Source organism: Cyanistes caeruleus, chromosome 13 (genome assembly GCF_971803275.1).
Source record: "Cyanistes caeruleus chromosome 13, bCyaCae1.hap1.1, whole genome shotgun sequence".
Taxonomy (NCBI): domain Eukaryota; kingdom Metazoa; phylum Chordata; class Aves; order Passeriformes; family Paridae; genus Cyanistes; species Cyanistes caeruleus.
Window position 1 is genome coordinate 19,318,651 of NC_141713.1, and position 13,452 is coordinate 19,332,102.

Sequence of the window (13,452 nt, forward strand, 5' to 3'; positions counted from 1 at the left end):
TTCCTTTTCTCTTTTTTTTTCTTTTTTTCCTGTGTTTTTGGGTTTGTTTTGGTTGTTCGTTGTTTTTTTTTTTGCTTCGGTTTCTCATCACTGATAAAAACGCCGTCGCTGCCAACGCTAGGAGGGATGGCCCCCAGCCACGCCGGGCCCACGGCTCCTTCTCCACGCTGCCACAGGGTTGGGGACAGTGGGAAGGGGACAGGGAGGGGATAAGGGACCGCTGAACCCGCCTGGTGCTCACAGGCTGCCCAACGCCTGCCTATGTACAGCTGGAGCTGCCAGTGTTGTCCTGGCTCTGCCCTGCCCGGGGGGCTCCAAACCCCCTCGGCCCCTGCCCAGCCTTGCCCGGGGGCTCACTCGGTGCCCGGGGGGTCCCGGGGTCCCACGGCCGCTCAGTTTGTGTACACCTGAGTCCCGATCACACGCATGATCTCCTTCTGGATTTTGGGGTCCTGAGTATTGATATTGGCATCTCCCACTTGGCCATCTTCGTACCTGGAAGAGGAGAAGGGGGTGAGGGGGGGTCCTGTGGGGGTCCCGCAGGTGCGGCAGGGTGGGCGCAGCCAGACTCACACAAAGAAGAAGCGTGTGCAGACATGGTCCGAGACAGGGCACACCCAGATGTTGCCGTGTTTCTGCAGGTCCTTGGAGGTGATCACTGATGGGGCAAGGGGCTGTTGGATGTGGGATGGGGGACAGAGGGCCTGTCTGGGCACAGCCCATTTTTGGGGGGAGCCTCCATCCCTCCACCCACCTGGTGACCCCATGGGTGCTGCCTGTGCCCCCCCCATTATCCCCCCACATCCCCACACCTTCGCACAGCGCGATGCAGTTCAGGTTGCGGCTCTGGAGGAAGCGGGACTGGATGGAGCGGGTCTGTGGGAAGAGCAGCTGGCGTTACCACCCTGTCCCCAGCACCCATGGGAGCCACGTCCCCATTCCCATCCTGCCCCGGTGTCCCCTGGCCCATCACCTGGGGGATCGTGTTCATCCGATTGTATCTCTGCACCAGCTCATCCTTCGACGGCATCCGGTGCTGCCCTTTCCCCATTCCTGTGGCAGAAGCAAAGCAGGGGCAGTCAGTCTCTCAGGGAACACCCTGGGCTGATGTGGGGACACATGCCACAGACAGGGATCGCCACCCTCGGTGCTCCCATCCTGCGGCTGAGCCCTGGGAACACCGCAAAAGTGTGCATGGCAGCTTCTGAAGCCTAGAAAATGTTGGGGGGTTGATTCTTTGGCGTTGGGAAAGCCCCAGCCTGGCTGGGAAGAGGCTGGTGTGACGGGATGGATATGGGATGCTGCCACTCCTGGGCGGCTTCTCCAGCCAGCACGATGCCAAACCTCCCCGGGCCCATGCAGGGAGTGGGAATGGGAGCACAGGCAGCACCAGGGAGTGTAGGCAGCCTCTTACCTGAGTATCCAAAGGAAATACTGGAGATGGGGCTCAGATAGATGCCCTTGCCATAGGCTGCTCCATGCAGCTTGCGGGAAAATAGCAGGGTGAGCGTGGTGGGATCACCCCGACAGCTCGGCCATGGCGGTACTGGAGGAAGCCTGGCACTTGCCAATGTCTGCCCCCTCCCTGCCTTCCTGCCCCCTCCCTGCCCACCTGCCACCCTGGGGTTGCTGGCTGCAGGGAGCAAGCGGTACCTGCAGTTTGGTGTAGGAGGCGTTGACCAGCCCATTGCGGAGGATGGAATGCCAGTTCTCAATGTGAGAGCCACTGGAAAGAGCCAGCCCCACATCAGCCTTCCATCAGCCCCATGGCACCCACTGGGGGGGCTCCCACTGTCCCCCCACCTTGGCAACTCACTGGAAAGCGAAGGTGCTGCCGTAGAGTTTCTTGGCCGTGCGGAACCGGGCTTCCTTGGCCGGGGGGCTGCTGAGCAGGAGGAACTGGTGGGAGGTGTGCATGAACTTCAGCTGCTACCAGGGGAACGGGAAGAGCAACGGCAGTGCCGGCAGGGGAGAGGACAGACAGACAGACAGACAGACAGACAGAGATCATGCACGGCTGCCTGGCACAGGGTCCGGCCCAGCCTGGTTTTGGTGACTCTAAGTTTGCCAGAAGGGTCCTTGGCATCCTTGACATCTCCCCATCCCACAGCCCAGGTCAAACATCCCCCTTGCTATATCCCGTATCTCCCAGGCTAGAACCCACCCAGAGGGATCCATCCGACATCCCAGAGCCTTCCATTGCCCATCCCATATCCTTACATGCCTCATCCTGCATCCTGCAGCCCATAGCCTACATCCTGCATCTCCTGCACTCCTCCACCCCACCTCCCACATTCCACACCCTCCATCCCGTACCCCACCTGGAGCCTGCCCTGGCCCCTTACCCTGCTGAGGGGCAGCTTGACAATGTGGGATCTGTTGCTGGAGATTATCCTTGGCAAGAGGAGGAGGAAAAGGAGGAGAGTCAGAAAAGGTCAGTCCCAATCTGCCCCAAGATTGTTAGATGCCCGTGACGCCCAGGAGAAAGGAGATGAGAGGGTTGTGCCACGGATACCTGGCTGCCCTCCACTCCATCCCATGTACTGGGGGGGAATGTGGGGCAGTGGGAGAGGGCCGCAGCACCCTCGGCCTTACCACTGCAGAAGGGGATGTGCCAGGGGGTCCAGCTTGTCCATCTGCTTCTTGATCTCCAGGTAGGAGCCCTGGCAGAGGCAAGAGGGGGTGCAGATGAGTCCCCCAGCACCCACCCAGCTATGGGCAGACGGAGATCAGCACCAAAATGCCACTCCCAGCTTGGACCCCACACCGGGGAGGTCACATGGAGCCATGGGGCTGTGGGGCCACGCCACGTACCTGGGTCATCTCCCGGATGGACATCACACTGTCCAGGGCCTTCTGCAGCCGCTCGTAGTTCTTCTTCTGCACATGGGGCAGGAGAGGGGTGGCCATCAGAGGGGTCTTTGGGGCTGCCCATGACCCCCTGGTGTGGGGGAGCATTGTTCCCCCCAGCACTTACCTTGGGGTTGAAGGCCAGAGTTTTGGGGTCGTTGGGGTCCACCACAGAGGGGTAAGGCTCAAAGATGATGCTCTTGCGAGGAGACTCAAGGGCGGCGCGGCACATGGCCACCAGCAGGTCCACCACCTTGGGGCAGAGCAGGGACTGAAGGGACAACCCCCCATGGGGCTGGGGGACGTCACCGCTGAGCCCAGCCCTACCTCAGCACCCGTGGCCACCTCCTCAGCCGCGCCGGACATGACGCCCAGGGTGTAGAAGGAGAAGACGCAGAGCTCCCGGGTGCACACGGCCGGCTGTGCGGGGACAGGAGAGCGGTGAGGGTCAGGGATGGTGACACAGGGGCACAGCCCACACCTGGCCCGACCCTGCCACCCCACCTTCAGCATGGAGCCGTTCTGGAAGACGTGCTGCTCGTCACACACCACGCAGTACTCGTTGAGCGTCGGGATCCGCTGCTCCGCGTACTTCATGATCTGAGGGGCAGGATGGAGGGGGTCAGGCCCTGCCACAGACATGGAGCCTGGGGGAGATGCTCCAGGCAGTGGGGTGGGGATGAGTGGGGAGGGTGATATGGGAAGTGGAGGATGGATAAGTGGGATGTGGGGCACTGGGGAAGATGTTCTGGGCGATGGGACGGGGCTGAGTGGGATGTGGGACAGCGATACTCTGGGCATCAGGATAAGGATGAGCACGACATGGGGTAGTGAGGAGAATGCTCCAGATAGCAGGATGTGGAGAAGTGGGAAGTGGGACAGTGGGGAAGTGTGCTCTGGGCAGCAGGCTGAGGATGAGGAGGATGCAGGACTCTCACCTGGACGAGGAAGCCGTACTCCAGCGTGGGGATGTTCTTGCAGTGGCCACCGACCTGTGACGGAGCCGGAGCGGAGCCAGCTGCGTTACCCCCTTTCCCACATGCACCCCCAGCTCTGCATGGCACTGGCAGCCCCCAACTCCCCCCAGCACAGCAGGACCCCCAACATACCAAAAACCTGGCACAGCAGGACCCCTGACATTCCAACGTGCCCCGGCACAGTGGGACCCCCAACATGCCAACCCCCTTCCAACACAGCAGGACCGCCAACATCCCAACATCCCCAACACAGCGGGACCCTTGACATGCCAACACTCCCTGGCATAGTGGGACTCCCAACATGCCAAACCCCTCCTGGCACAATTGGACCCCTGAAATCCAAACACCCCCTGGCAGAGCAGGACCCCCAACATGCCAACATCCCCCAGAACAGCAGGGATGCAGCACCAGGAGTGGGGTAAAATCCCACTGGACCCCACAGCCAGACCCCAGCTCCCCAAGAGCACCCAAGAGCAGGGACAAGAAACCCTACAGGGGCTCCCCCATCCTATGGGGGTCCCAGCACCCCACAGCAAATGATCTGACCCCAGAGGAGCCCCTGGGAAGGGGAAGAAGAGAAAAGCAAACCCCAAGGCGGGGTGGCACCCACCAGGATGTTGAAGGGGGCAACACCTGCCTGGGTGCTGGCGGGTGGGTAGCCGAAAACTTCCACCTTGGGATTCTTCACCATGCAGGACACGGAGCGGTTCATCAGGCGGTTCACGCGAGGCTCGGGGATGCCCAGTTTGCCCTTCAGCACTGAATCTTGGATAACAGGGAAGCTAGGAGACCTGCAGGCACAGAATCCCCCTGAGCACCTGTCTGTCACCGTTCCCTGCTCCTCCATCACCCAGCACCGGATTCACCCGTCGGCTAATTGTTGGAGCAATCTCCACCTGGTTGGGATCTGGTAGGGAGCAGCAGCGTCCAAGTGGGGAAACTGAGGCACAGTGCCAGGCCTCACCCAGGATGAGGGGACAGAGGGCTGGTCCCTCATGGGGACAGCATCGGGACCTTACTTGGGGATGGGTGAGAAGATGCTGAGACCAGCACGGAACTTCTTGATGGTGCCGCTCGTCTTGAACCAACTGTGCCGCTTCTCCTGCTGGGTCTTCAGGAAATCGTTGCTGAGGTGTTTCCATTGCTGGGATGTGAACATGCCCAGGATCCTGGCAAACAGGGGGGATAGCACCCATGGCTGCTTGCCGGTCTGTGACACCCCCAGCCCCTCATCTTCCCCACACACAGATGGTGGTGAGACCGTCAGGGGATTGTGTGGTGGATAAAAGGTGGAGGCAAGGGGACGTGTGGCTTGTGGCCGGTTTTGGGGCAGAACAGTGACTCTGTGAGCCACCCCACCCACTACCCTCGCGTGCCCACCACGTGTCAGCTCTTACTTCTTCAGCTGCAGACCCAGCCCGAAGCCCTCCTTGTTGGACGGCTGGAAGACCTCGATGGATGGTTCTGCAGGGAGACAAGAGGACGAGCCGTCAGTGCCTGTCCTGAGGGCACAGGGACACCCCATCCCGCCCGTGCCCCACTCACCGGGGCCATCGAGGTACTGGGAGAGGGAGAAGCGCAGGCGGAGTACGATGGGCTCCGTCCGCAGCACCTTCCACGCCGTCGCCACCTCCTCCTGCCAAGGGAGAGACACTTCAGCACAGCCACCGCATCTCCACCTGGCCAGGGGGATTTGGGGACCCCCTGGGCACATGTGCCCACCCTCCCCGTGCCAGCGCTGCTGGAGGCACCCCAGGGACTCACATCGAGGAAGCTGATGTTCACGTGGAGGTCGATGTCCACGTCATCGATGGTCCCGTACTCCCTGTGAAGACACGAGTGGCTGTGGCACGGGGGCCTGGCACGGGGCTGGAGCAGTGCCCACTGTGCCAGGGTGGGCAGGCTCATGGGACAGCGACACTGGCACATGTGGCTCCCCACGCATCGAGTGGATGCACAGGGGGAGTGTCCAGAACGTGGATGTGAACCTGGGAATGTGTGAGCACAGCCAGATGCTCAGGGGATGGTATGGCCAGGTGTCCTCGGGGTGCCACGACAATGGCACAGCTGGATGTGATGCCACAGCCAGGTGCCTTGGTACTGCCATAGTCAGGTGCCCCGAGGATGGCACAGCTGGTTATGCAGGGATGCCACTACTGCGTGCTCCAAGATGGCATGGTCAAGTGTGGGAATGGCATGTCCAGGTGTGCCGGGGATGGCACTGCTGGACACCCGAGGATGGCACAGCCGGGTACCCCAGGGACGGAACTGCCGGCTGTCTGGTAATGCCATGGCCAGGTGACCCAGTGGTGCCACAGCTGAGTGCCCTGGATACAGCACAGCTGGGTGCCCAGGGATGGCACAGCTGGGTGTCTGAAGATGGCACAGATGAGTGCCTGGAGCTGCCACAGCTGGATGCTCCACAAATTCCATGTCTGGGTGCCCAAGGACAGCACAGCCAAGTGCCCAGGGGATCCTGTGGCCAGTGTCCTGGGGAGGGCATGTCTGAGGGATCCCCCAGGCCTCCTGCCCTGGGGATGCCACGGTCAGGGGCCCCAGAGATGGCACAGCCAGGTGCCTGGGGATGCCACGGCCAGATGTTCTGGGGATACCGTGGCCAGGTGGCACAGCAGGATGGCGCAGCACAGTTGGGAACCCAGGGACAGCACAGCTGGATGCCTGGGGCTAGCGCCAGCTGGGTTCCTGGCCCGGTGCAGGGGGCAGCACCCACCTGACGGCCACGGCATTCTCACTGTAGATCTCCTTCACCGCCTCGATGTCGGCGTCCAGCTGCGGGTGCCGGTACAGGTCGGCGGCGCAGGTCCCCTGCGGCACAGCAGCACCGTCATGCCCAGGGCCTCCCACAGCAGCCCCAGCATAGGGATCAGGCCACGGGCTCCGAGCCCCCTACGGCACCGGCACCCACCTGCACCCCATAGAGGAACTCCTCGGACTCATTGTCCCCGTCGGAGTCATCGTCCGTCCAGTACTGGCCCTTGAGGTCCTGGGGACAGAGGGTTGGGAGGCGGCAGGGATGGGGGAGAGGGGTGGGAAGGGGATTGGGGGAGCACATTAACAGGGAGGGAATTAGGGGGGAGCAGACTGGGAGAGCTGGTTCTGGGGAGAGAGCTGAGGGAACAATTTGGGGAAGCAGTTTGGGGGGAGAAGTAGGACAGGGAGAACGACAGGGGTTGGGGGGAGTGTTTGCGGGCAGCAGGATGGGGATGTGGGATGTGAACAGTGGGATGAGGGGAGCAGGATGGGGGGAGCAGGTTAGAGGGGAGCAGGATGGGGACAGTGGGATGAGAGTGCAGGATGGGGGGAACAGGATGGGACAGCGGGATGGGGGGACAAGATGGAGACAGCAGGATGGGGACACCGGAATGGGGGAACAGGATGAGAACAACAGGATGGGGAAGCAAGATGGGAACAGAGGGATGGAGGAGCAGTGTGGGGGAACAGGATGGGACAGCAGGATTGGGAAGCAGGATGGGAACGGTGGGATGGAGGAGCAGGATGGGAACAGCGGGATGGAGGACCAGGATGGAGGACCAGGACAGGGACTGCGCATGGAGCTGCCGGGGGATGCCCGGCCGATCGCGACGCGGGGGTCCCTTCGCCTCCTCCAGCCGCATCCCCGCCCCCAGCCGGGGGACCCCGGGACAGCGAGCCGCTGCCCCTCCCCCGCCCCGGGCCGCCGCAGGCCCCTCCCGCCCCCTTGGCGGGAGCGCTCCCCCCGCGGCCGTGGCCGTGTCCCCGTGTCCCCTCCCGCGTCCCGGCCCCTCACCATGTCAGCGCGGGCCGGCCGGCGCGGGCACGGCCGCCATGCTGCCGGGGGGCCGGGCCTGACGTCAGAGCCGCCGCACCGCGTCACCAGCGGCGCCGCCATGACGTCACCGCCGGGGACCCCCCCCCCCCCCCGGAAACCTTGGGGGCGGGGCAGCCTCGCGGAGGGGACCGGAGCTGGCGGATCCCGAGCGTCCCCAGTGCACGGTGTCCCTGTCCCAGCACAGGCTGCCCCGTGGGGCGGCCATGTGAGGTCTCCCCCACAATGATCCCGCGGTCCAAGGCAGGTGCCGTGTCCCCAGCACAGGGTGCCCATCCGGGTCCCCTTCATGTCTATCCCAGTGTTCCCAGTGTCCTCAGGACAGGCTCCACAGTGTTCCCAGCACAGTGTCCCATGTCCCCCCAGCACAGAGTACACAGTGTCCCCCAGCACAGGTCCTCCATAGACCACAGGGTCCCAGTGTACCCGGTACGGGATGCCTCTGCGGTCCCAGCATGCAGTGACCAGTTCAGCCCCAGATGGCTGTCACAGTGTCCCTGCAGTCCAGCACAGGGTCTGTGTGACAGGTCCCGGTGTCAATGGCATGCCCCCAGTGTAACCACGGTGTCAGTGTGGAGCCACTGGCACGGTCATCGGCAAAATTCCCCATGGTTCTGGGACCGTATCCCCATTACCTCCAGCATGGGGTCCCGATTATTACCAGCCAAGGGATCTGGCATACCGTGTCTATGTTGGGTCCCCACACAGCTGGGACAGTGACCCCAGCAGTGTCCCCTGTGCCCCCAGCATCTCCAGCCTGGTCTCTCCTTGACCCCAGCACAGTGTCCTCAGCGTTCCCAGCACCATGTCGCCAACATCTCCAGCCTCATGTCCCCAGTACTGTGTCCTTGTGGTCCCACTACAGAGACTCCACATTAGCCCCCAGTGTCCTTTGGAAAGTCTCAGGACCTTCCAAAGCACCCTAAAACACCCAGATCCGCTGCTCCCCGCCCCCAAAAGTGGGGGACCCTTGAGGCGTGAGCTGAAGGTTCGGTGTGAGCTGAGGGACCCGCCGTGATCCCTTATAGAGCTTACTGAGGGCCGCGATCCCTTACAGAGCATCACGCCAGGCCGCGGCCCCTTTAAGGCGACGGCCACTCACCGTCCTCGCGCGCGGCGGCTGCGCCGCCTCCTCATTGGCCAGCCGGGCGCGTGCTGTGACTCAGAGCTACCCCCGTGCTTTGTGCGTCCGCCCGTGAAAGTAGCCCCGGCGCCCCGCCCTTGTGGCCCCCACCAGAGCGGCGGCGGAAGGATCCGCTGGGGGCGGTGCTGCGGCCAGCCGGGATCACCTTGGCGGGGCGTGGGGGCGGCGCGCAGAGCGGCAGCGGCGCTCGGACGGAGAGGATCGTGACTGCACGGCGGCAGGTAACGGCGGCCTGTGGGGCGGCGAGCGGTGGGGCCGGCCAGCGGTGGGGCCGGCCACGCTGGTACCGCCGTTATCCCCGTGTTTCCGCCGCCGGGAGAGGGTCCCCCAGGGCAGCGGCTGAGGGGAGGGGGCGCGCACCCTATGGGCCGGTTGAGGAGGGGGCGCGTGGGGGGCTCGCGGTGCCGACCATGTGGCCGCCAGCGGCCCCAGCCCCGCGTCCTCTACTTCTGCCTCCTCGAGCATCCCCCCGAGACCCCCACACCGGGGAACGGCCTTTCCGAGCATCCCCCCGTGACCCAGCAGTCGGGATCGCCCGCTGCGAGCATCCCTTCCGGTCCCACGCTGGGGAACGCCGGCTCCGAGCATCTCCCCGCGGCCCGCACCGGGAAATGGCCACACTGGGCACGGGGGCGCGGCGAGGGTCCGGTCTGTGGTGCGAGGGCCCGGGGGAACGGAGCGGGACACGCACGAGCGGGGAGCCCCGCGGTGCCCTGCGGCCGTTCCGTTAAACGGAGCGCGGGGCGCCGCTGCGGCTGCAGCCCGGGTCCTGCTGGCCTGGCAGTGCCGGGGGAGCTGCTGCGAGGCTGAGTCAGAGGCACACGGAGTGAGGCGCTAGGCCGCCGCCACCCCCCCCGCGCCTGCACTAAAAGCCGGCAGTTCCCCGAAGGGCATCAGCTTAAATCAGCGTCCGGCTCACTGCACCCACCATTGATGCTGCAGCCTCTTCCCGGCCCCCCCTCCGACAAGGGAAGGCCCCTTCTGAATTAATCTTCTCCCGTAATTGTGCCTGCTTAGACACGTCCAGCTGATTTGGACAGTTTCTTGAACTGTGACAACCTTTCAAACGTGTTTAAACCCCTTTTGAGAGCTACCAGGGCATGAATAGCGCTTTTGTCGGCAGACAATGGCAACCTCCCGACTGTCTTCTCAGACTACTAAAAGTAGACGGCAATCTCTTAAAAACCTGCTTTGTTCTGATAAGGCAACTCCGTATCGACGAGGCCCAGGTTAACAAAAAAATCAGTGTTTTATGGGGGTTTTTGTCACGTTAGAGTGTTAACTTTCCTGCTGTTACTCATCGTGACTTGCCTTGGCTCAAAGGTGCCATGACAAAGAGGTTTTTGGTTACTCAGACACGTCCAGGGACTTGTGCAATTAGAATTAAAAAAAGAGAAATAAAAAATCCAACAATAAAACTTGTAATTTCATGCCCAAGATCCCATTTATAGAGCAGAATTCTGGCTAATAGGCGTTTGATGGGTTAATGGGCCGTGCTGGTGCCAGCAGGTTTCCAGCCCATCACCGGATTAAGCAGAAGGTTTTTGTGCGAAGCAGTAAGCACCTCTTCGAGCCACGTGCTTGAACCGGGGACTTCTGCCTGTGAAACCCTTCTGAGAAACTTGGTAAAGAGCTCGGAGAGTGCAGCAGCCTGCGTTTTTTATTATCTACTCCGTTTTCCATCTAAAGCTATTATTAAAACCTCCATCAACCTGTTAGCCAGAATGATCCACCGCCGGCCTTACTTCCCTTTCGCCTTTCCACCCGACAAATTGATAATTTTATTTGATGGGAGCAAGACATTTCCCAGGCGGGCTGCAGCACGTGCTTGGTCCTTTATCTCCTGCCTGGCCGTTGTTCTCCTGGGGGAAGATGGAGCCCCGCAGCGGGTGGTGATGGATGGCACGTAGGGAATGGGGCTGCAGTACCGGGGCACAGCCACGTGCAGCATTCTCCGTCCTGGAGTTGGGATGCAGCACAGTGGTCTGCACTTCTGCCTACTTAAATTCGAAAAAAAAAAAACCCAAGCTTTCTTTTATCGTGTAAAGCAGGTTTTTACAGCTTGCCTGAAGGCAGCCAGGTGCTTTTTGCTGAAAGGCTCCTTGTCCTCTGCAAGGTTAAGCCTGTAGGTGTGTTCTACAAATATCCTCGAGGTAAATCTTTCTCGAGATAAATCTTTCTCGCCACCAAACATCCAATGCTTGCCACCTCCTCTTTATTTTTTTAGTTAAGCCTTCCAGGGGAGGGCAGCTCAGCAAAGGCATGGCTGAGCCAGCAGCACACAAGGAAGGTGCCAGAGCCAGCCTGACCTTCCTGATCCCCATTGCCAGAAAGCTGGAGAGGCAGCTCTGTTGTGGGTCTCTCCTCCTGTGGATCTGCAGCTCAATGTTGGGGAGAGCGTCGGCCAGCCGGGAGCAGGTGGTGGCTCCTGGATTCCATCCAGGCTTGCAGAAAAGGGGTGGAATTTTGGGGGGGCCATTTTGTCCTTACCAAACGATGAGACACCACCTTTGGCACCAGCTTCATGGCAGGATTGTGCTGTCCTCCCTCCCTGGGAGTGGGGGTGCCAGGCCAGGGTAAAAAACTGCTTCTTTGCAGAGCTGCATTTCTCTATTGAGTGTCTTTAGCTTCTGGAATGAGCAAAGCTGATGTTTTTCTAGGCTGCTTTTAGGAATCTGAAGGCCTGCCTGGTTTCATAACCCTGCCCTGAGCGCTAACTCAAACCATTTCTGCCTCTGGGCAGGGACACTGGGCATGAGCAGCCTTGTTCTGCAGTATCTGTGAGGTTGTGTAAGTGAGACTGACCAGTAAATCCCGAGTCATCGCCACCCCCTGGGAGCCTCCTGTCTGGAATTCTTGCAGGCAATGACACAGCTCTGCCGCTGTCGCCTGGGGACAGCCCCTGCTGCAGTTTTTGCTTCCCTTTGTCACCAGTAACAGCAAAGACTTGGCCCTTCGTGGAGATTGCTTGGGTGGGGATTGCTGCTTCCTCTCCTTTCTCTATCCCCCAGGGGCATATCTGGAGAAACCATGATTTTAGGCTTTCTCTCATCTGGCCCATGGGGTGAGCTGGCTGGAATTAGTCACCTGGCTACAGTAAAACCCAGTCCCGACCTCAAATGGCTCACTCTGGAATATTCAGGAGCTGTGGAGATACCAGGCATCATTGGGACACCCTGCCTGAAGAACGGGCAGGTCAAGTAATTCAGGGATTTAATCGTTATTCCTTGAGGAATGAATTCGGGTTTATTCAGTACTGGAAACATTCAGGCATTGTAGGATATTGCTCAGCTCCCCTACCCTCACTCTGCCCCGACTGAGTGCTCTTGTGTTTTCTGGTGTCCTTGAAGTCTTTGCTCCCCTGTTTGATGTTAAAAAAAAGCAGAGTAGTGGGAAATGCCAGGCATTCCTGTTATAAATATGAGACTGGTCATTCCAGTAAAATTCAGTCAATGCCTTGTTAAATGCACGGCGAAGGAAGGCAGGAGGGAGTACTAAGACGACTCTTTGTGGTCGTGGGCACGGTGCTGTGGACACATGGGTGTTTGGGATACTTTCTGGTTCCTGCGTTTCTGCTCTCACCCCTGGACAAGGTCACTGTGTCTGCGCTTCATTTTTCTGAGCCCTCTGAACTGCTGGAAAGTGAACTTTTCCTTCCTCATTATAAAGACTTTAAGGGCGTTAAAATTATATTTGCAAATGACTTGAGTGGGTGGGGGATTTCCATGAGGCAGGGAGAATTTGCTTGACTATTTTTTATAAAGTATAAAATATTTTTATTTATTACAAGTTGTGCTCTGGCCGCAGTTTCCATGTTGGGATACGGTTGTTCAGTGTTTCTCTTGTTCCTAGAAGCTGTGCAAACCTGATTCCCTGTGCGTGGAGGTGATTTCCCAGCAAAGGCTTGTTTTTTTTGGCATCTGAGGAAGCTGACACTGCTCTGCAAGTGTCGGAGGGTGCAACAGCAAGTGTTAGAGGGCTGAAACACAATGTTTTAGGACTGACCAGAGGGTTTTCCTATAATAATGAGACTTTCTTGGGCGTTTTATGTGGGCAGACCTTCTTGTAGTGACTCCGGTGATTCAGCAGCTTCTGGCAGGGCTGAGGGAAAAGAGGCTTTGCCAGGTCAAATTATGGTTTTTGCTGGCCTGGCTGCTCTGTGGCGCATGGCAGCGCAGTGAGGGTGAGTCAGGGCTGCCTGCGCGAGGATCTGCACGTAGGAGAGGAAGGGCTGGGCTGCGGAGCAGGGGAGGAGCATCGGAGCCAGGCAGCACAGGATGACACCAGGCAGGCTGGCAGGGTATGATGGTCTGACCCTCACTGTGCTCAATCCTGCCAGCTCAGGCAGAGTTTTTAGGTTTATTGGTGCCTCTGTGTCAAAGCTGGATGTGCTGAGCTGGCTGGTGTGTGCCTTTCAGGCTGTGGTTTTTTGGTGGGCTTTGTCTGCCTGGGGCGGGCTGAACAAAAGCTCAACTCTAGAACTGCTCTGTCCCAGCTTTTAGCTGAGCCCCAGCCCGTGTTGCTATAAGCACATCTTGGAGATGAAGGTGGCTCATGCCCACTCTGAGTGTCACCCATGTGCCCAGGGCATGGAGTTGGAAGTTAAACCAATCTTTAAAGGCAAAATGAGTGATCTGCCCATGCCATAGTCACCA

General features: G+C 60.0%; 2 protein-coding genes across 25 annotated transcripts in view; one reads left to right on the top strand and one right to left on the bottom strand.

Moving 5' to 3' along the window:
* On the bottom strand, positions 1-9,482 carry PARP6 (poly(ADP-ribose) polymerase family member 6). Of its 19 annotated transcripts, none has more exons than XM_086848488.1 (22): positions 8,756-9,482; positions 6,754-6,831; positions 6,559-6,653; positions 5,592-5,652; positions 5,373-5,463; positions 5,225-5,291; positions 4,847-4,996; positions 4,438-4,618; positions 3,789-3,842; positions 3,355-3,450; positions 3,178-3,270; positions 2,978-3,103; positions 2,815-2,880; positions 2,596-2,663; positions 2,346-2,394; positions 1,817-1,926; positions 1,654-1,726; positions 1,415-1,484; positions 974-1,053; positions 813-876; positions 574-674; positions 1-495 (listed from the first exon to the last, which is right to left on the bottom strand). In XM_086848488.1, exons 7-22 carry the CDS (start codon positions 4,984-4,986, stop codon positions 238-240), a joined length of 1,629 nt encoding a protein of 542 aa, XP_086704614.1. In that variant the 5' UTR covers positions 4,987-4,996; positions 5,225-5,291; positions 5,373-5,463; positions 5,592-5,652; positions 6,559-6,653; positions 6,754-6,831; positions 8,756-9,482; the 3' UTR covers positions 1-237. The 19 variants fall into 19 exon arrangements, 13 of the variants coding, with proteins under 13 accessions (XP_086704614.1, XP_086704613.1, XP_086704615.1 ...); XM_086848487.1 differs by having other exon boundaries at positions 1,817-1,929; positions 8,756-9,153; XM_086848489.1 differs by having other exon boundaries at positions 1,817-1,929; positions 4,465-4,618; positions 8,756-8,874.
* PKM (pyruvate kinase M1/2) overlaps positions 8,763-13,452 on the top strand; it is a 19,904-nt gene continuing 15,214 nt past the window's right edge. Inside the window, exon 1 of one of the 6 annotated variants that reach the window (XM_086848495.1) lies at positions 8,763-9,018. Coding sequence is in view for 1 of the 6 variants with exons in the window: in XM_086848490.1 (XP_086704616.1) it covers positions 12,335-12,390 (56 nt within the window). In the remaining 5 variants the exon portion in view is untranslated. The other 5 variants (XM_086848492.1, XM_086848493.1, XM_086848496.1 and 2 more) reach the window with 5 other exon arrangements.